At 37.4% G+C, this 23,573-nt stretch overlaps 1 protein-coding gene across 6 annotated transcripts in view; it reads right to left on the bottom strand.

The window, feature by feature from the left end:
• The window catches only part of ZNF516 (zinc finger protein 516), a 127,931-nt gene that overhangs the window by 52,165 nt on the left and 52,193 nt on the right, over positions 1-23,573 (bottom strand). For all 6 annotated transcript variants that reach the window (XR_015748848.1, XR_015748849.1, XM_026669916.2 and 3 more), the window contains exon 2: positions 15,675-17,678. Coding sequence is in view for 4 of the 6 variants with exons in the window: in XM_026669916.2 (XP_026525701.1) it covers positions 15,675-17,481 (1,807 nt within the window). In the remaining 2 variants the exon portion in view is untranslated. The remainder of the gene's footprint in view (positions 1-15,674; positions 17,679-23,573) is intronic.

The raw sequence follows: 23,573 nt of genomic DNA, 5'->3' as shown, positions 1-23,573 counted from the left end.
TTCACCAAAATTTATTTCCATCAGTAAGAAGTATCATTCAGGGTAGTTTTTCAGATTTAGATTACTAACTAATCTGCTGTTATTTAAATACTGTGTCTCCTTCATCTGTGCACTGTTGGCCTTTTATTTATGTAATATTGCTCAATAAGCTGAAGAAGTAATATATGCTACTGACTAAAAAATGTGTGAGCTCCACAATTCAAAGAAATTTGAAAATAAATGATCAGGCTTAGATTTAGCTGATTTTTTTATTTTATTTTATCAAGTAAGCAAACCTGATTAAATGACTTTGTTTTACTCATTGCTGTTCAACAATGTTCTTCCTATAGATTCATAAAAGATGAGTTTTTCTTTCAAAGAAAAAAAATGCTACCAGAAAAATGCTACACGTTTTGAGAAAGGGCTTTCTTTTTAAGAGCTCTTTTGAAACTCAACAATTTGTACGCTATTGTGATCTTTTAAATCCGACTGAAGGTATTGCCTCAATATGGATTTTTTTAATGCAGATATGCTGATAAGACATTAATTCTAGACTGAAATCAGCAGTGCACAGTAATATGATTCTAGATTAAATGTACATTTATTAAATGCATACATTTTCTTCTTGACTATACAGTATTAGAATCTACCAAGAACTGTAGATTTTTCAAGGGTGCGGTTTGACTAAAAGAATTAACAGGCTATACTGAAAAGGCATACACTGACACCCAATTTTCAGCAACTGATCTTATCTGATGATTTTATTTGTCAAAAACTAAGTTTTGGGGCTTTTTATTTTTATTTTTCCACAAAGAGACAAAGAGTAAGAAGAATGGGGTAGGGAGTTTTTCAGTTTATAATTTCCCAGGCCTATTTTCTCTTTTTCTTTTCTATTCCAATTATCATGCTTATTAATATTGAGATTATATTACATTGTTAGTGCCTCAGCAGGTGGCAGCACCTGGTTTATCTTGTCTGGGCTCAGAAGATAAGCAGGGACACCGGAGATCTCAAGGCTAGACTAAGAATTCAGCAAAAAGAGGCAGTGACAATGAAAAAATATTTTCATAGTAATGTCAGGAAAACTGCACGTATACATGAAATTATCAAAAGACATATTTGACCCAAAGGATACTTTATTTTTAACCTTGTAAATTCTGTCAATTGTGTTTGTGTGTGTGCATGTGTGTGTGTGTGTGTGTGATATTTTTAAGACTGAACATATTTGTATATATTTCCAATAAATTTGCATCAACATCAAATAGATGGAGGGGTACTTTGAAAATAATAATAATTTAATGTGAGATTACTATACAGAGAGTTAAATGTGATTTTAACTACATTTGACTAAAAACGTTACTGTGTAGCACACCAATACATCTGGCATAAATGGCATAAATTTAATATTTTTTTCTTTTCAAATTATACTTAGATCTTATAAATCCTTCTGAACTTTTCCAAGTTTTCAAAAAAACTTCTATGTTAAAAAGCTCTATGTTAAATCAAGTTAAATACTAAAGCATAAAATATACACCTGGGATATAAGAAGGAAAGAAAATAATGGATGCTTAATTATTAGCTGTATTTATACATTCTTGAGTATAATTTTGTGCAATAGTTATTGAAGAAGAAAACAACATGTAATTACTGGTTCTTCAAAATGTTTGCTGCTACTCCCATACCGCACTGCAGTAAAAAATTGCTTGAATCATCCAACATTTCAATCTGTGTATGTAAACAGTCTTGATAAGTGAAACAATCTTGGTGTGTGTGTGTGTGTGTGTGTGTGTGTGTGTGTGTGTGTGTGTGTGATCTATTTTCTGTTTTTCAATGTCTATGCACAGGCCCTAAAAAAATCAGAAACACACACACAGCTGGTTTGAATTCTTTTCCTCCTCCTGAACTCTATTCCCTTTCTCCTCATTCCATTAAAATACTTGAATAACATCAAGTTTTAAAAACATTTTTCTCCCCAAATATTTTGTAAATTAACTGTTAGTGACTTCTCAATATGGCGTTTTTATTCTTCCTTCCTTCCTTCCTTTCTTCTTTATTGACCAAGTGTGATTGGACACACAAGGAATTTGTCTCTGGTGCATAAGCTCTCGTTGTACATTAAAAACAACAAAGTGATAAGTCATAGATCATAAATCATAGGGTACAATAATAAATCATAAGATACAAATACAAATGATAAATCATAAAGTACCAATAGGAAAAGGGAGTAGGAAGATGAGATGATGAATTGAGATTAAATATATTAAAAATGAAGAAAGAAGACCAAGGTTAGACGATATTGACTTATTCATCTGTCTGCCCTGCTGAGACAATTTCAAATTTATACATAATAACAATAATATCTGCCTATCCCATGTCTTTGGAAAGAACTTAATAGATCGATAGAAATGCCAAATACAGGCCAAAGACCTGGCTAACTGTGTGACCAACCATAATAATTGGATGATCAAGAACCCAGAAGTAACAGGAAACATCAAAAGCTCAAATGGCATAATGGAAGACACAGTTGCTGGTCAATGGGGATAGGGAGAGTTTAATATCAACTTGAGAAACACTATCACGACTAGTGTTTGCCATTGCACTGATTTTTACATCAAAAATATTGAATAAATCAAGCCATGGCTATCAAACATCAAAAACATCTGCCAGGCTATCCCACAAACTTTACATGAATGATGTAAAGCTATATGGAAAAGCATCATCTGAAATGTAATCACTGCTGAACACTATCTGTATCTACAGCCAAGATATTGCAATGGAGTTTGATCTGGACAAAGGTGCCACTCTCATCATCAACTGAAGAGAAACAATGAAAACTGAAGGAATTAAGATGCCCTATAGAAATAACATTAAGAGTCTGGAGAAAGATGATCACTACAAATATCTGGGCATCCTTCATTGGACAACATCAAGCACACTGAAGTCAAGAAAAAGGTTAGAAATAAATACTAGTTATAAGTGGAACATCTTGAACATCATCAGCATTGGCAAATTCACCACCTGTCAATTGCAAAAGGCAGCTTTACTTGGAATAGCTTACATCCTGGGACAATACCTTTAAACACCATCAAATGTCTATCTATCCCAGTCCTTGGAAGAGTCCGAAAATGGATAAAAATGCAACATCTGGCTGAATATGAGACCAATCACATTAATAATAACAATACAGCTAGTATTTGACTTATGGACCCCTAAATGATTTTTACAACCTGGATTCAAATTTCTGACAGCTGGGAAAACATATGATCTCATTCTGGTCACTCAGCAATTGGCCCAGATTTAGAACTTTAGATCTAATGGTCACATGACCATGGTTTATGAGTTTTGCCTGTTTCTGGGGAAAATGGGTTCACTTAAGAACTGCAGATTCACTTAACCACAATGGTAATTTACTTAACAAATGTTGTAAAAACAGACGGGCCACATGTTTAACTGACACAATTTGGGATTATAATTCTTAGCTCAATTATATTTATAAATCACAGATTACCCATAATGATGACGATGACCTCCCAACCTTCTCTGGGTTTTTTTAGTGCGGTCACAAAAGGGTTAGGGTTTCATAGGTTTTTCTTGAATCACAGAGTCTTTCTCTGAATCCTCTTCAAGATCTAGGCTTTTGGAGCAAGCATCAGGAATTGCGCATTCATTCATTCAAACCTCATTCATTCATTCCTCATTCAGTTTTCCTACTTCACAATAGAACAAAACCAACCAGATACAGAAAACTTCACATGACATCTAAACACGGGTTTTTAGTGTTTCTTGTTCTCACACAGGTCAAACACATAACCAGAAACAAATAATAGTCTGTGAACAATAAGCCTGGATTTAGATAATATGGTAACTCAGGGATGGACAATTGATATCCTACATGGACTCCCTCGACACTAAACTTTCAATCCCAAGATTTTCCAATACTAGGCCCTGAAATCTGCTGGTAAATCAACAATTTTGATAGCTTTATTTTCTGTCTATATTTCTTCCACCAAGCAATGTGCTATTCTGAGTTAAGACAACCAGTCACAACCCCAGACCATAAAAGTTGAAAAGTTCAACCTTACCAAAGTAACTACGCCCCTTTGACCCCCAGAGGCTTATTCTCTCTCACACACACATATCCCCATCTGTATTAAAAAAAATATGCTCCTGACAGGGGAAAAGTTGCCCAGTCTGCATTAATTGATGTTATATCACTGATAATGCTTCTTGTTATTTTAACTTATATAAAACATAGACATAAAAGACTAAAGTAATTTCATGCTGCTTATTCACAGTAAATCAGGTTTAAACCAGCAGTTTTGGTTTAGTATGAAATGGGAACAAACTTGCTAATGTCCAAAAGTTTACAGATAGTTTAAAAATTACTTTCTTACTCTTTACTATACTCAACAACAACAATTATTTGGCGACCATAACAGCTATTAATACAAAACAAAATTTAAAAAAACCATGTTCATGTATACAACTTACTTTGTTGTACAAGCTGCCAACAGCAGTCAGATGGAAAAAATATATTAAATGGAAGAACATTTCATTACACTGAGATTGAAATTAAGTGGCAAAAGAAGTTTTAGGGGATCTAGTATATTCCTTCCTTTTTTGGAATGCCTAGACAAATACGTATTAACTACCTAAAAAATACTGTGTCATCAAGTAAGCATAATAAAATCTTTATATTAGCGTTCATTAATAATTTGGAAATTGAGACATAAAAACTAGAAAAAATAGAAAAGCACAAACGATCCACTTAAACTATATATTTATTTCACATTTCTCTGTCATGCACAATTCTAGAAAAACTTCAGGCATCCAATGAGTTTTACATGATATGCAAGTGTAGAAGAATAATGCATATTTTAACTATGCTTTAATTTTTAATAGTTGTCAGTGTTTTACATTGCCTGTTTAACATGTATTTATTTGCTTTACGAGTTCCCCAGAGCATTTCTATTATAAGGCAGCTGTTTATGTATAGTAAAACAAATGACATATTTTGGGATGAACAAATAATAGAGATTATTCTTTTTCCTTTGTAAGGCTGCGACAGGTCAGGATGGGTGGTACTCTTCCTTATCTGCTTAGGACTGAGTCTGTGCAAAAGATTTATTAGCCTAGCTCCACCCACTCTGGGTGACACCTCCCCAGTTTTCTACTCAGTCCTTAGCAGCAAAGGACGTGTGGTATTGCCTCTCCTGCCTTTCGAGCTTTTTGCCCAAAGGCAACTTTGCAAAGGAAAAGTTTCTATTTAAAAGAAAAAAAGCCAAGGTTTGCTTCCTTGGTTTGAAATTGGCGCTCCGCTTCACAGCTGATGATTGGGAGACCGCCAAACAGCTAAGGGCTGCTTCGGGGATCTAGACTAGCCTGCAGGGGCCGTAGAGGCCGTTTTAAGCCCTTGGGTCTGAAGATCACAGGATCGATCGGCCAGATGGCCGTTTGTCGTGGGCGGAGGCTTCCGCCATCTCAGCAGAGCTGTGGGATCATTTTAGGAGCTCCGCAGTGAAGAGGAAGCTGTTGCTTGGCTGGATTGGCCACGCTCCCTACAGAGCCCCGGGTGTGATTCTCACCCCGCGATGAAGCAGGCAGCCCCTTGATATTGGGCTACCATTTTTTCCTCAATTCTCTGCCTTCTGCAGAGTTACGAAGCTCCAGGAAAGGATCAGAGTCTCCCTGGAAGAAGAAAGAAGCCTTGTGTGAACCTGGCAGCCATTTTGAAGACTCCTCGTGGCTGGTGGTCATTTTGAAAACACAGTCAGCCATTTTGAAAACTCAGGCATCCATTTCAAAGAGACTTCTTCTTCCCACCATTTCGGCACCTTTGGTCACCACCAGTTGCTTTTGGAGCTGTGGATAGCATCGAAGGGTAGGTGTTATAAATTTCAATTTTCCTGGTGGGGGAGTGGTTTCCCTATCCCGAAGTAGACCAGGACCCTTGGGCTCCCAGCAGGGTCTATCTATATTGCCCTAACAATATGTAGGGATGTAGGGATAGAGAAGATTTCCCCTGAAGATGGTTTCGTAAATCTTCTTTCGTAAATCTTCTAGTCCACATTTGGCCTTGCTGCTCCAAGATGACTGAAGCCCCAAGGTAAACCAGAGCTTGTAAAGCGGCCAAGACTCAAAAGGTGGCTCCTGCTGCTTCTACCATAGGGAAGCAGCCTGTGAAAAAGGCCTCAAGGGTGGAGGAGAAGGATGCTTCCAGGCGCCATCAGGCCATCGGGAAGCAATAGCCAAGGTGCATCAGCCTCTTCTCGCTCAATCTTTGCACCCCCCCCCATCTCCAGCATCACTCCTCAGTGAAGTGGGTTTGGAGGAGCCTGAGCTTTCTTCCAGACCTGGGGTCCAAGCTTGGTCCCTTGAAGTTTCCAGAAGAGACGCTTCTCCAATTCCTTCTGAAAGCTACAGTCAATCTGAGACTCTTCATGGAGAAGCGGCACCTTGGCAGAGTGTGAGAGTAATAAACAGGGGTGGAACGCTCCTTTCCTTCTACTGCCCCTGCAGCCAGACCTACTGATCCTTCTGATTCGGATGTCCCTATTAATTTGCAGATCCTGATAGACAGGCAATCAGGAAGGGCATCTCAGAAGGCTTGCAGAGAGCTACCCGTCATTCATCTACAAGTTCTGATTCATCAGAAAGAAGATCCCGGGTTCGTGAAGCTCTCTTGTCAGAATGAAGCTCCAGGATCCAGTTTCTGGGTTGGCTGAAGACCTCGCTCCTGCTGCCTCAGTGGCTCCATCGTTGGTGGGTAAACCTGATCGGCCTGAATCCAAAATGTCATCGGATGAAAGCCCTTCACAGGAGATTCCGGTGTTCACTGGTTGTTTTAATCACTCTTTATTTAGTCCCTTGTTCATGGCTAGAAACACCGCAAATTTGAAAAATGCAGATGATGAAGCAGTATCCACACTCCCTCCGGAGGAGTCAGATGTTCTGTTTAATGAGCCTCAAGTCAAGAAGTGGTCCCATCATCAAAGCAGTTCCTGAAGGTAAACAAGAAACAGCTTGAAGCTCCTGCCACGGGGCCCAATCCTTTGGCCTCTGATCGCAGGTTCTTTAACGTGGGGCCTGAACTTACCAAGACCCTTCGGGTCCCCACCGTTAATGCTCCGGTCACTGCTTTGGCCTCCTCCTCGTCTGCACTTCAGACCCAGAGGAAGTCCTCAAGGCAGAAGAAAAACGAGTGGAACAGTCATGACAGTGATCCCATTTGGCCGCTGCCTGGGCTGTCAAGGCTTCTACAGCGGCTTCTTTCTTTACGAGAACCTCACCAAACTAGCTGAAGCAGCTGCGGGATAGAATTCCCTCATCGGAGGTCTGTACCCACCAGGACATAAACAAGATCATGGCGGCTACTGAATTTATGGCACATGCACCCTGCCAAGCACCATTTGCCACAAACGCCTTTGCCTCCTCGGTGGCAGCCAAGCGTATGTGCTGGCTACACAACTGGCAAGCTGATGGCAGACGTAAAGGGGAGTTGGTGTCTGCCCCAGTCCTAGGGGATAAGATCTTTGGTGAGGTCCTTGAGCCCCTTCTGATGGAAACCAAGGACAAAAGGAAAATTCTTCCTTCACTTCTACAGAGAGTGGAACATCAATCGACTCCTTATTTCAAATGCCCTCAGTTCAGAGGAGAGTCAACTTCCAGTTTCCACCAGCCATCGAAACCTGCTTATCAATGCCCAGAACCTCATCCTGACCGCTCAGGCAAGAGCAGGCAGCAGTTTTCTTCTAAATGGCCCTTTCGAGGAGGAGGAAGTCACCCATTCCATCACCAGCACTAGTGCACAGTCTATCCCCATTGGTGGTCATTTAGCGTGGTTTGCTGACCTATGAGAGGGTATTACTTCAGATGCCTGGGTTCTGTCCACCATTAGGTCGGGTCTTTCACTAGAATCTACTCCACTCCTCCGAGGTTCTTTATCTCCTGCCCAGTATCTAGAGATGCTGTGAGGCGGGGTTTGATGGAGTCGGCCATCCAGCTTTTGCTGGACCTCAAAGCCATTCAGGAAGTTTCCCCTCAACCAACAGGGGATAGGATTCTATTCCAGAATTTTCGTTATTCCCAAGGCCTCAGGGGGGTGGAGGACAATTCTTGATCTGAAACGACTCAATAAATTTGTTGTGTACAGGCATTGTTTCAGATTTTTCTTCCATCTTGGAAAGCGTTTGGCAGGGGGACTTCCTCACATCAATAGACTTGACAGAAGCCTATTTACATGTCCCTATTTGTTCCTCCCACAGGAGGTTTTCTTAGGTTTGTTATCAAGGCTGTCATTTCCAATACAGGGTTCTCCCCTTTGGCTTGTCTTTGCCCCTAGGGTTTTTACCAGGATTCTGGCCCCCTTAGCAGTGCCCCTTCATTCCTTTCCAGGGTGTTTACAATGTTATTTAGATGACATTTTAATCATGTCTTCTTCTTGTCAGAGGCTCAGCAGGATCTGCAAGTCACAATTTCAGTTCTGCAGGACTTGGGGTTTTCCATTAATCGGAAAAAGAGCCATTTCTCTCCTACTACTCGCCTCCTTCATTTGGGAGCAATCATTGTCACTAAGGTGTGTCACGTGTTTCTCTCCCAGGAGAGTCTGGTTGACCTACAGGAGTTGATTAGGGGCATTCAGGGCAAGAGTTCTGTCCCTTTAGACCTTCTTTCTCAGCTTTTGGGGAAAATGATATCCTGTACTGGTATTGTTCCCGGGGCCAGGCTACATGCCAGATCCTTACAGTGGTTTTTGCTTCCTTTCCAGAGAGCGGGGTCCAGCCATTCCCCCAGGAAAGTAAAGTTGTCTAAACAAGTTTTTGCTTTCCTTCCACTGGTGGCTGCCTAGGGCCATGTCCAAAGTGCAGTCTTTCAAGCTTGAAACCTGCCCGGTCCTTACTACTGATGCTTCCTTGTCTGGTTGGGGTGCCCATTTAGGTTCCCTCTGGGCTCAAGGATTGTGGTCACAGCAGGATCATAGCATCAATTGGTTAGATCTTAGAGCTGTTTGTTTTGGCCCTGAGAAAGTTTCTCTCCCAGGTGGCGGGATCTAATCTTCTGGTTATATCTGACAATGTGGCCACTAAAGCCCATATTAATCTTCAAGGAGATACCAGGTCCCTTTCTCTTATGACAGAGGCAGAATCCCTGGTCAGGTGGGCAGAACAACATCTTCAGTCAATTAGAGCCGAGTATATTGCTGGTTCTGATAATATACAGGCAGATTTGCTCAGCAGGATGACCACTGACCTTACTGAATGGCAACTGCATCCTTTCCTATTTCAGCAAATCTCCCTGAGGTTTGGATTGCCAGTAGTGGATTTATTTGCCTCATCCCTCAATGTACATCTGCCCAGTATATATACTAGGTATTTCTCCCAAGGAGCTGAAGGCACTAACGCCTTATGTTGCAGCTGGCCTTCTGGATTGCTCTACGCCTTTCCACCTTTGCCATGGATCCCAACCAAGATTCGAAAGCTCTTGTTGGACAGGACCAAAATCATATTGGTGGCTCCTTTTTGGCCTCGCCAGCATTGGTTTGCTGATTTGATGGGCCTTTCAGTGATCCCTCCTTGGCGGATTCCTCAGGAGGATGTCTCTCTTCTCCAGGGGTCCCTGTCTCATCCAGAGACAGGGACCTGGACTTGCTACAGGATCTAAGCTTTAGTCCAAAGAGCTCTATTTCAGACATACTAGTGATACAATTTGCAGTGATCCAAAATCTTTCCAACATGTTACAGATCCTGCCTATTAAGGAGTGTCCTTTGCAGTGGCACTCATCATCCATTTATAAGATTAGTTTGGTACCAACCCTTCTAACTTTTCAGAATGCTCTGAAAACAAGGTTTTGCCACTGTGTCTGGGGTATCTGATGGAGGTATGAACCTACAAGATGATCCTACTGTTTATAATGTATGATTGAACATTCCCACTGATTATATTTTATGGTTTTGGGGTTTGTTATTATTATTTTATCTGGTTGGGTTATTTATTGTATTTCTTTATTGTTTTCTTGTTACTTGTGTCAACCACACAGTCACGAATGTGACATGGACAGCGATATAAACTGAATGAACAAATAAATGTTGTGCCCAACATACGGAAGGTTTTTACATTAGCACCCATAAAGGATTATTTATCTCCATGTCCCTTGAAGGAAACTGAATCAATAGCACATGTCCTTCTTCATTGCCCCTTTTATTTAAATTGGCGTAAAGATTTAATTACACTCCTTTTAACAATCAGACCCAGCAAAACAGATGCTGATCTTATTCCTTCCCTTCTAGCAAACACTTCAGAGATGATTCTAAGAGAGTAGCTACATTTTGCTCAATCACCATTTCTATTCACAACATAAAGTTTAGTTTAATCTGTTTAAAATATCATGATCCCTCAGGGCAATCATTTAAAACTATCTAGCTATGATTTTATAAGCTTGTGATACTTCTAAAACATATGTCTATTGTTCAACCTACAGCTATCCGTAAAATAATCTAATTTTAATGACAAATGTCATGAATAGTTTCAATAATTTAATAAATTAGATCTGTGTGTGTATGATTTTTTATTTTTGTAATACTCAATTCCTTTTTATTATAACTGTCTTAAAATTGAACTTAATTCTGCACATTGACCAAAATTAAAAGTTAACTTTTTTAAACAAATAAAAATATTTTATTCCTTTGATGATGGGGGCAAGTGTCAGGGCAAAAACTTAATGCAACCAATAAATTGACACTTACTTCAATTTGGGATTTTTCAAATGCTAGCTTGCTGAATTTGTAGTGTGTTAACCCCACTCACCAGTTTCTAAAATTTATCTATAATTATTATACTCAATTCCTTTTTATTATAACTGTCTTAAAATTGAACTTAATTCTGCACATTGACCAAAATTAAAAGTTAACTTTTTTAAACAAATAAAAATATTTTATTCCTTTGATGATGGGGGCAAGTGTCAGGGCAAAAACTTAATGCAACCAATAAATTGACACTTACTTCAATTTGGGATTTTTCAAATGCTGGCTTGCTGAATTTGTAGTGTGTTAACCCCACTCACCAGTTTCTAAAATTTATCTATAATTATTATATTCAGCAACATGTTACACTTTTATCTTGAATTTTATTTTTTTATATAGTTGACATAGTTTTGCATTTGACCTACTTAGCAGTACATGAGTCAATGAACTCTGCAAATAGGAAGGGTAACATAAGAGACTCTTGACTTTTATCTCACATAACCAAGAACAAATGTGATTAGCGATTATTCGTATAAATGTCTCCCAGCGGTTTCTTACATAATAATGCAATCTATTATTTAAATGTTTCCCTCAATTTATGAGCCCTCAAATGATTTAAAATTTATTTACATGTCTCAGAAATACTTTGAGCTCTGCAAACAGCAAAGCCATATTAAAATATATTTGTACACCAATTTTCATTATTAAATTTGGTGAGTTCTATTTGTTCTCATTATTTATTTATTTACTTGGCTGATTGACACTGCCTTGACAAAATATCTGATGCGATGCTCTGAAAAGAGTTAAAACATTGTGAAAAGAACTTGGAAAGAAACAGGAAACAAGAAATAAAATAAGCTCTCCCCCCAAAGTTCATAGAATGGGACTGTTGTCATTTGCTTTTGAAAGGCAGACTCAAACTTCCTATGAGACTTCCGCAATTCCAGAGTGACTACATAATAAGCATTATTTTATCGATGACAATCCACATCCATTAGACAAGAAACTTTGTCCTAATGTAATGCCAGGTAGTAACTGTATATTTAATTATTAACACTGCAATCTTATATTTTTACTATAACTTCCACTGAGATCAGGGGACTTTCTACCAGATCAATATCAAATTGATGAAGATTATTATTTCTTTCTCTGCAGGGTACTTCTGTCAAATTAAATTAAATGGGTGGTTCCAAGGGAGGGGTCCTTCCCATTGTGCCAGACTGCTTACGAAATCCTCCCCCAAAGGAGGGAATCAAAACCTGATGCTAACATTGTTATCTATCAGGTAAATATTTCTCTAAAATAAATGTTTAATTTAAAGTTATAACATGACCAGCAAGCTGCTGGAACAGAACCTTTTATATATTTTACAAATTGTCTTTACTGTTTTATTAATGTGTGCATGTAGATGAATACACACACTCACTCACACACACACACACACACACACACACACACACACTGATACACACATGTAAGTCTCACCAATATTTGGGCAAACGTACAAAGAATTATTTTTTGTACCTGTTCTTCAGCCTTAAAACATGGGAACTCTTTCTGCCACAATATTTCCTGATAATTTGTTTTTAATGTTAACTGATGGTAATATATTTTTACTTCATCAATAATAATCTATTTATGTCTAAATGCTAAACTTGCTCTAAAGTCTAGATATGAAGTAAGACATAAAATAACATAAATTTCATATCTGGCCTTACTGATGATTTGAGAAATGCTTTTTTGAAAATGTTAACATTGTTAAAATGTTGAAGATTAAGTTAATTTATAGTGATGAAATATTAAAGTTTCAGCCATTACAGACATACACTTTAAATTGTACGTCAATTTATAAAAATGATTGCAATAAACACATTTGCAAATGCTGTCTGATTTAAGTATTTAACACTCAGTGGAAAGCAATAATTACTTTTGGCTGAATAAATTAGGCTGACCAGCTTAAATATGTCACTAGTTATTTTGAGAAAAGCTCCTTGGTATAGCAACTCTAAATGCATTTTTTAAACTTCTCAATAATGCACTGATTATTTCTTTAGCTTCCCAGTGCATAATAAAAATCTGAAAACTCAAATCAGCTAACTCTTCAAGGGGGAGAAATGTCAGTAGAAAGGCACTGTGCTACTAACCAGTAAATAAGATAGGTAGGTAGGTAGGTAGGTAGATGTGTGTATGTGTGTGTATGTTAGTTGTGTGTGTGTATACACACACACATACACACACACGCTGTAGGGAAAAAGTTCCCTGGAATTTAAGAGAATCTAAAAGAGTCTCATAAACAAAGAGAACTAAGCAATGAAAAATATGATACAAATGCAATCACAGTACTGTTCTTTCAAATATTTACCCAGCTTCTAGTTGAAGAATAATTTGTTTCATTTAGCCAGAGTCAGACTCTAAGGATTGCAGTAATCCACAGGGATTAATTAGCCTAGGAGTTTTTCAAATACAACTTTTAAAAGCACAGGATCAAAATGGAAGAAGAAAAAGAATATGCATATATATTTTACTGATGATTGTTAAATAATCATTAAACATTAAATATTATCATTATTGAATCATGGAGAGCATCACATAGTTTAAAGCAAAATAAGCACCCTAAATCTATCCAACAAATTTGTGATGAGGACACTATGGCAAAGTGCAGTATTTTTCAGTGAATTTTACCTTCCCCAAGTTTTATACCACCATATATTTTGGGCATGCTACTGGCCATGTTAGCTGTTAAGTCTAGAAATGATTCTCTCAAAACATTTAGAAGCACCAAGTTGGCCCTGCTATGGTAAATATCCTAAATATATATTCTAAACCCAGGTAAATGAGTAGATCTTACTTCAAAGTTACACTTCTATGCATTCAACAAATATATTTGACTTCCTATAAAAAAAAGTTGACAATTTCAGAGGAAAAGTTAAGAATAGGAGGACAAAATGTCACTGAATATTTCACATCCAAGCTTGGCCTTCATATCATCTGAAGAGTTATTATGGGATGCAGTTTCGTGGGAAACTGAGTGAGCATGGATGGAGTCAGCATCTTTCTTTCCCTGACTTTGCCATAATGATTCCTATAGGAGTTTGAAAAAGATTTATATTCTACTTCTATAAATTACTGCTACTATGCCTACTCAGTGTAACGAAGTCTTCCACTATTTATATGTCAAAAAAGTATAGCAAATCCTACTAAGTTTTAATTTATCCATGCAATCTGGAACTCCAATTTTAATGCTCAGACATATTCTGTCACTTCACTATTTTCCTATTATAGTAAATGCAATTTAACAAATTAAGAAGGAGTTATCCAATGCAGCCTAATGTTCATTTTATAGCAAACAGGATTTTTAGTATCCCAAAATATATTTAAATATAAAAAAATACTTTATCAATAACAGTGAATATTAATTATGAAGGGAAGCAGTGAATGTGTTTAAATCTATTATTTTGAGACATAATATAATATCAGATTTTTAAAAGCCTTGATGTAATTAAATCTACTATGTGAGTTATGTACTAAAAAAAAATAGAGCTGTTTGTACAAAGTGCAATTCAGTGCCTAGAAAATAGCTGAGAATAAGCCAACAATGAAAGTGAAGTTAATTACACACATCTCTCCTATTCAGTGATTCTGGAATGGAGGATGCCAATCAGGTGAAACAGGTCTGCAGACATAAACCTTTCCTTGTGGATCACGAGTGCAGGCATACTCCAGCAACAAAAATCTCACCTAGTTTGCTACTTGAGTATAATGAATGTTAAATGGAAGTTGACCACTGTAACAATACAGTTTCAAGGAACTGGGTCAAATCCAGACATTAGTCCTGTTAGACATTCAATCCTTATGCACTGCCCTTTCCCCTCCACCACTTTGTACTAGTTAGCATGCTAACAAGAGACAGTCTGAAACAAGGAACCTACTTTTAGCCATATATAGTAGTTCTAAATGCAATAATATCCTCAATCCAGATTGACTCTTCCATGGCCTTGGAGCTCTATTATTCCCCTCACATAAGGCAAACTGAACAATAAACAAGATACAGTTTAGGCATCCATAGTCAAACCTTAATCCTAATAGAACTACCCAACTAACTGCTCAATCGTTTCAACAGCTTTAAGTACAATTACCAGCAGTCCTCCTTTAGCCTCATTAAGCAACCATCCACAGTGATGATGGTGCTGAAGAAGTAAATTTATGATCAATCGTTTCATTTACAACCATCATGAGTCTGTAAAGCAAAGGAAATCTGAAGTAAGATCATAAGCAAAGGGACGGCTTCACTTAGTGACCACTTATCACTTAAGCTGACAGTCCCAACTGGCTAAACGAGGACCACCTATATATATCTTTGAATCAATCCATGGCCAAAAACCATTTCAACACATTAAACAGCTGGTGGAATTCTGTTCTTGCTTTTATTAGATCTTTTTGTTTTTTTTAAAAAAAACATAACCAACACTAAAGAACCTTTAGTATGTATAGGTCATCCTCCACTTACAACAGTTCATTTAGTGACCATTTGAAGTTACAGCATCACTGAAAAAAAGTGACTTATGACCATTTTTCATGCTTATGTCCACTGCAGCATCACTGTGGTCATGTGATCAAAATTCAGACAACTGGCAACTGATTCATATTTATGACGGTTGCAGTGTGCCGGGATCAAATGATCAACAGTTGTGACTCTCCGACAAGCAAAGTCAATGGATAAATTGGATTCACTTAACAACTGCATTACTAACTTATCAACTGGTGATTCACTTAACAACTGCAGCAAGAAAGGTCATCAAATGGGACAAGACTCACTTAACAAAATGTCTCACTTAGCAGCATAAATTTTGGACTCAATTGTGGTCGTAAGTCGAGGACTACCTGTATAAAGTTTTATAAGGAAGAAAACAAAATGAAGACTTGTGAATTAAAATGCAGCTACCTACAGATACTTACATGGGGATGGCTCATGTATCCCTTCTTCAGAGCTGTCCTCAGGACCCTCTTCACCTATTCCAGAGGTAACCGAATCTTCTTGAGCAGAAGCAGAACTTGGTGTACTCGGTGCACTGACAGATCCAGAATCACCGTCCTCACTATTGGAACCGTATCTATCATGTTGAACTACCGATCCACCTTCACTGCAGCTTCGGCGCTCTTTCCTGTGGACTCGGGAATGAAGCACCATTTGGTGATATGTGCGGAAAATCTTGCCACACTCAAAGCACTCGGTGGACTTGTTCTGTGATACCCTTCTGCTTTGACGTGAGGATGGTCTGTATTCTAAGTCATCTGGATCAAGGATGCAGTTGTCCCCTGCTTGTGCATTATTGCTTTTCTCTGAACGGCCACCAGTGCAATTCTTCTTCTTTGGATTACTGGAAGAGTTGGATGCATCTTGCTCGTGCTTGCGTTTCTCTTGACTAACAAGGATATATTCCCTTTTGTCCCTGTCATATGTGACATCAGCATCTGCCAGAACTTCATCCCATCCTAAATACTTAACGTACTCAGAAGGCTCTGCAACTTTCCCTTTGGTAGCCAAGTGCCAAGCTTGGTAACTGTTGACTGGATCCAGCTCAGCTACTCTTCTACCTGACTGGCCCCTTGAAACACCTTCTATCCATACAGACGGCCTCAAGTTCAGATATTGGAAGAAAAACTGTTTTGCTATAGATGAATCCAAATCTCCATCTATTAGTCTCTCTTCTCTGGGATCACTGCAAATCCCTTGAGACTTACAGTGTACAGAATTATGTGCTTTTAGGCTCTCCATATTTGTAAACAGGTTTCCACACTTGGTACAAACTTCATAAAGGGATAATCCAGTCACAATAGTCTCTTCTTGAATGACATTGTTGATAGTGGCAATGGGCTCTAAATCACTTTTGGGCTTGTTTTTACTCCCAGCTTTTGGGCCATGAGATTTCATGTGGTTTTTAAGGAACCAGGGCTCTTTAAATTTCCGGCCACAAATGTGGCACCCATGGTCAAATGACCCTCGATGCTTCTTCATGTGAGCTTTGAGGAACCATGTTTGACTAAAGGCTTGTCCACAGACTTCACAAGGAAATTCTCCAGCATTGGACTCAGGCTTGCAGTTCTCGGGGTAGGCTTCCCCATTTGGAATTTGAGTGGTAATATGGTCTCTCTCTATGTGGTTTAAAAGGGTCTCCTGTCTTAGGGTCATGTAATTACACAGCCTACATTTGAAAGGCTTATGCACTTGGTGTATGTGTTGCTCCAACTCTTTCTTCCCTTCAAATTTGCTTTTACAGAAGTTGCACTGAACAGTACATAGTTTAACATCATCGGCCAATACCTCTTTTCTGCTGCTTCTGAGCAAGATCTTGCTATCCTCTGTGGGAACTGTTCCATTCAATATTTTGTTGCAAGCAGAGGTGCTTTTGGTAGGGCTGGTGCAACCATCAAAGCCTTCGAAGACCCTCATCTCATTAAGCTGAGCCTCTCCCACCGTCTCCACATCATTCCTCTGGCTTATGGTGCCTGTTCGGTGACCCCGAATATGGATCTTTAAGTTGCCCTTTTGGGAAGCTCTGTGATCACAGTAAGGGCACTTATAGGGCTTCTCTCCAGTGTGCTTCCTCATGTGTTGCGACAGTGAGCTCTGGAAGGGAAAACTCTTGCCACATATGCAGCAGCTGTGCAACACAGATTTGTCTGCATCCACATCATTCTTATTCATCCTGTGAGGACTGGAGGCTCTTCGCAATTCCATGTTTGCACCTACACTACAATCCATCTGTATTCCAACAACATCAGTCAACAGGTAAAAGCCCTGCCCAGGAGTGGAAAATTATGTTGAAATTTCTATTGGGATGGGGATGTTTCTCACCAAGCTTCTATCTCTTCATTCCTATATTCAAACTGCTTCTCAGCTTGAGAGCATTCCGGATATAAGCATTCATTGATGTTTCTGAGTCAGATGGCAAACAAAACCTGCAACCAAAACAAAAGCACAACACCTCATTACTAAATGCAAAAGCATTTCATTTGAAGCACATTCACAACATTCTTCTTTGTGACAGGCCTCTGTTAAAGTTTTCTTTTCATCTAAATCAAACTCTTGTATTAAATTTAACTTGGATGATATTATAATTCAGAAAACCCAGTAGGATATTTCATAAGCTCAGTAAAATAACATAAACAAACCTACGAAATAGTAGTTTCAGTTACTGGGATACAGAGTATGCATGTAATTGGTATGTGCTAAAAATAAGAACATCAATCTCACAAACAGTTAAATTTGTCTTTCCAAACCAAAAAATAGTGTGCATGTAGTTTCAACTTAATAAGCCCTTTCTTGAAGTAACTGTAATATTTTAAGTCTGTGGTTTTATACACATGTATAATTTCATGAAAAACAGCCAAAATTTTGTCTGTCTAGAGATAAAGGATTTCTGTAGGACCCAGTAGACTATCCTTATTAAAAATGTTTTCTTAAATATGCAGACATACAGAAAAGGATGCATCTTATTTTAATTAAATAAAATTCCTATAAACAAGCCCATTAAATGAACACTACTATTTTATCTTAGTTGATTGCTAATATCCTTGTTAATGAAAATAAAATATAGGAATGTGTTCACAATTTTGCTACATTAAAAGCTGTAGAAAAACTCATTTTTACATGTTAGAGGAACATCTTTATATATTCTGTAGTACCTATTCAAAATTAGATGCTGTTCTTTCTGCCTGTAAATAAATGGTTGATACATGCATATATAACCTCTTTTATATACTGAATAAATCTTTCTACTTGTTTATTACAAGTGCTTCATGTTTAAAGGAAAAACACCTTTTTTAATCTACCTTGCTTTTTAAGAAAAATAATAATCTTGTCTCTCTGTTGGTGAAGATGCATCTTATTTGCAGAGTATGGATCCAATCGTAATATTTGTATACCTAATACTTCAAAAGGAGGATTCACATTTCTGCTTCGTGGTATCTGTATTTCTGCCCCATCTAATTTTAATTTTCCTCTCAGAAAGCATGTGCACAAGATGGATTTTATTTAAAACATCTCCCCAAAGCGATTATTCCTGAAGTATATTAACCAATTTATATGAACAGCATGGTAGATTTAAAACATTTTAAGACTAGGAATAGAGGGATCCAGTTCTGTGAATCAGTAATGGAAATGCGTTCTGGTCTGTGGCCATAATTCAAATCAAACTTTTATTAGAGCCTTCAGGTCAGAAAGCAGAACTATATGAACATGTAATTATTATTTTAAAAACATATAAAATACAATAGAAGTATACAAAATACATTATTATAGCAACTGTAATACAGTTAGCAGTGGCAATCATGAACATTCTTGCTACACTTCAACTGTATGTAGGAAGGATGAAACAAACAGTAGCAAAAAAAAAAAAAATCCGGCAACTTGGAAAGATGTTAGAATCCTGGTGAAATAGAAGCATGGGCAGCTAGACATTGTGCTGTCCACCAGGGTGGTTCTTTTAAATGGGATAAATATGTATCTTCCTTGATTCCCGATAGAAAGCAACAAAGGAGCATATGGCTTGTTCCACAGGGACATCTCCGCCATGTACATAAGCACTGCTGAAAAAGGATGTTTTTATATCACTGCCAAAGAATTGCAGAGGGTAATCAAGAGAATTGCAGAACCTAACCAAGAGAATTGCAGGATTAGAATTAAAGAGAGATAAGAGAATATAGCAATTTGAGAAGAATTCATAATCTGTAAAGTTGGATACTAGGCTTAAACCGGTTGTAAAGTCAGTATCCCAGTTTCATTGCTGAAGATGACTCCTGGCATTTTCAAATCATAATGGACAGAGGCTTTCCAAAGGGAGATTAAGGACAAGTTTGGAGTTAGCTTTTGTTAACCAGGTTGATTTAAAAAGGTATCTGAGAACCAATAGAACCAGACCCATGGGGGGGGGGATTGATTTCAATCAGAAATGAGGACTATTGCTTCTCAGCCATTGGGCTAACATCAAGTGTAAGGTGGGCCTAATAATAAATATTTCATTTGATTTGGCAACAGAGAATGCTATTTGCAAGTATACTTTGACTAAATTGATCATAATGTACTCTTTTGTTGATATTAGTGTGCTATCGTGGTATTTTGCCCTTCACAGCTCAATTCCATGCCATTAAAGAGCCATGAGCAATGAATCATCTATATCTATTATCACCGTGACAAATCCTATCTTCTCTCTTTATAACCAGCTCATAATGCATACCAATGGTTTGTGTAAATACAGGAATTCTCAGGCAACACTACTGTTCATTAACCGAAGAAGGTGTATGCAGAATTAATTGCTAAGCTAGGGATACATAGCATACATAAGTTATTGAATTCCAATTCTGTTAAGATCTAGCCGGAATAGAAAAGATGAAAAGATGAACCAAGCTGGTTGAGAATTTTGGCAGTTATCTCCACACTTCAACATCACCAGTTTAGAGGTAACAGTTATAAAACTAAATCATACTTTTATTTTAGACAAGTAATTATTATATCTATTCCACTTCATGTGCTTCAAAGTAATGTTATATATAAAATCCCTTAAGAAAATAAGCTTTAACTTCTTTAACAGCAGTTTATCTTATAATTAAAACTTTTCAGATAAGAAATGATTCAAAGAGGTTTGTACAAGGAAACATTTTTTTTTAAATATTCAATTCCTATCCTTCAAGGATAACACAACTGTTTTGTAACAGCAGAGCATTTAGGAGACATTAGGGTAGCAAGATGAACTAGGGAGGGGAAAACAGCCCGACTTTAAATAGTAAGGAGATCCTTGACTTTTATAGGAAATCCCAGCAGGATACGTCCTTCAGAGTGAATATAGAAATTAGGGGAAAGTTAGCAGGATTTTGCCTTGATTTTATTCCCTCAAGAGCCATAGAAGATGATAAAATTTTGCCAAGTCTTTTTTTTTAACTACAGGTGAAAAAGGCACTTGCACAATAATGTTCTGCACCATTTCAGGATCAGCTCCAAAACGGCCTGATCTCAGAATCCAGTGTGAGCTGAGTCAATTGATTTCTGACTCTGCATTTTCATTTGAATTGATGCAGTTTTGCAAATCTTATAGGTGGCCTATTTTTCAAGGGCTGGGAACTTTGGCCTCATCCTGTCTCCAGGATCCTAGTCTCCAGAAATGCTAAAGCGGCAGTTTGTTTTATTCTGGGCAAAGAGATGTCTGCTTCTTTTTTTGTGTTCTGGAAGGCATTATTTTCAGATATGCAACTGTTAACACTGCAGATTTACTCTGAGATTCTTTGCCCACACCATTTGCTTTCTCTCCCTCCTTCTCCTGAGTTAATGATGGTATTAAAAACGGCTCCAAAATTTCTGAGAAAATAATTAGGCGCTTCTGAAACAGCACTACCAATAATAACCTTCATGGAGAGACACACCTATAAGGATATATTAAGCAAATACAGATCTCGCCAGTGAGAAATAGAGAAGATTCACAGGACAGAAAACAAGGGAAAGCATGGAGCAAAAAAATGTGAACATTTTTTTAAAAGGAATTTTACTAAAAGGTTCATTCTTGCATGGTTTTACAAGATATATAGAGAAACATAGCCCTGTCACCCACTCAGTACATATTTTGTGCTTTAGTATACTGGTCATGTTTGTCTTCACAGAGACAAAGAAATGTATTCTATGGGTTACACTGTAGCACTATAAGGCATGAATTAAAATACATCATTAACATCCTGATCCAGCTTATCTTACTACCAAAACAAAGAAACTATTATTTGAGCAAATGGGAGGGGGAAAGGAGCAAGTCCATCACAATAATGAAGAGCTCCTTGCCCTAAAAACTGTTCTGTTACAAGATCAACAATTATAGGCTTATATTCTACAGATTTGGATCCCAAATGGCTGCATGAAGTGATGCATTCTCTAATGGGAGAGTAAGTACCATTGATGACTAGGCCTTGGGGCTTCTGCTGTTCTCAGACCAATCAATAATCCATTATGTCCAAACTACATTTCCACTTCAATATAAAAAAATAAAAGGGCAGCCAGTCTTAGCAGTTAACCCATGGACTATAAAACAACAGTAATAAATAATAACAACCACCACATAAGACACATGAAATCTCAAGACTGAAATAATTATTTATGTGTATAATATTGAAAAACTATTCACACCACCATTTTTACCATATTCCTTCTTCTCTGGAACCTTTTGTACATATATACTTCACATACACAAACAGACACAGACACACAGACACACACACACACAGACAGAGAGAGAGAGAGAGACACTGCACACAAATATGCACTCATAACTCTCTGATTAGATGAAATGCTACATTCATAATTAACCTCTTCAGAACAAAGGAAAAACACATCCCATCTTCAATAGATAAAATATAATTCTTTGAAGTGCATTGTTTTTCTGGACAAGAAAAAAAGCTTAATTTATTTTTATGTATCATGATTTTTATTACTATAACTAAGGGTCTCAAAGGATGGGAATGGCCTTGGCCTTTTTGGATTTACAAAACAGCCTGAGAAGGTTAAGAACAGAACATATGGAAATTTTATTAGGGATATTTAATATATCATATATCTTAGAATGATGGTGAGATTGCTTGATATACTGACACTAAATCTGGCTGGAATACACATTTGGCTATATTTAGGAGAGACTCCTGGAAATTTATGGACTAAATCTGGATACAACCCACTATAAATCTGGAATAAGATAATGCTAAGCTTCAGCAGCTACGGGTAACTTTAATAAAGTTCGAGGTATATTATATTATTCACTCCAACCAACTTAATTGAAATAGTTCTACGTAGATAAAAAAATAAGTTATCAGCATATCCTAAATACATTATAATACAAACACTTGTTACAGATGTTATTCCTCATGTTCAGCAATTAATAACCCCACAGAAACAATACCCATCATTCATAACAAAGAAGATATTGTATTAGAATTTTGCAAGGTATAGCCATGTCACATCATGATGGCACTAGATTTTAAAGACCATTTTAAAGTAATTATAATATCTAATAGTAATGCACTCCACAAAATACCACGATAAAAATCTGTTACCTCCCAATTGTATTTGCTATGAAATCTTAATAATCAACTGTAAAATTATAGAGAGAAGCCTTCCTTAAATATTACAAGGCTCAGATAATTAAAAATCAATGCAATTCCTTTTAATTAAGCATGCTAACTATTGACTATTAATACGTTTAGTGTCTTTATTTGGCATCCTATCAGCAAGTGCATAATTCTGTTGAGATTTCCAGACCAATTTCAACAACATCCACATCTACAGCAAAAAAATAATCATGATTCAACATAATAAATTTATTTCACTAGGGGTATTTGATTCTTTGTTGATAATTCCCTGAGCAGGGTGTTGGACTAGAAGACCTTCAAGGTCCTTTCCAACTATTATTCTACTCTGCTCTGATTTACTCCCAAATACAGGTTTGAATTTCTAGATAAATAATTAAGCCAAACCCTGGATAAAGTTCTGATAGCTTTCTTTCTTTTTTTTTTAATGAGAAAACAAGTTTAATGATAGTTTACTCTTGAACTGCTTTGTGTATGCACATCTTAAGGGTATAGAACCATCACAATACATAATAAAAAGAAAACTTGTGTGCAAGTTCGTAGTGTTCTATTTGTGTTATCTTTATTGCTCTTCTACATTTTTTACAGTTTTAATCCTTGCATATTCAATTATCCTTGCTTCCTCCAAAATTCTTTTTCCCTGTCTCCTGGTTTTGTCATTTGCATGTATAATTTGAATATTACAATAACCAATGCATGCAGTAAGTGTTATGGATGCAGAATCAGAAGTTCTGATAG

Source organism: Notechis scutatus, chromosome 3 (assembly GCF_049901735.1).
Source record: "Notechis scutatus isolate UNSWTSFEM ecotype Mainland chromosome 3, rNotScu1.2, whole genome shotgun sequence".
Lineage (NCBI taxonomy): Eukaryota > Metazoa > Chordata > Lepidosauria > Squamata > Elapidae > Notechis > Notechis scutatus.
This window is presented reverse-complemented; position numbering and strand designations above follow the sequence as displayed.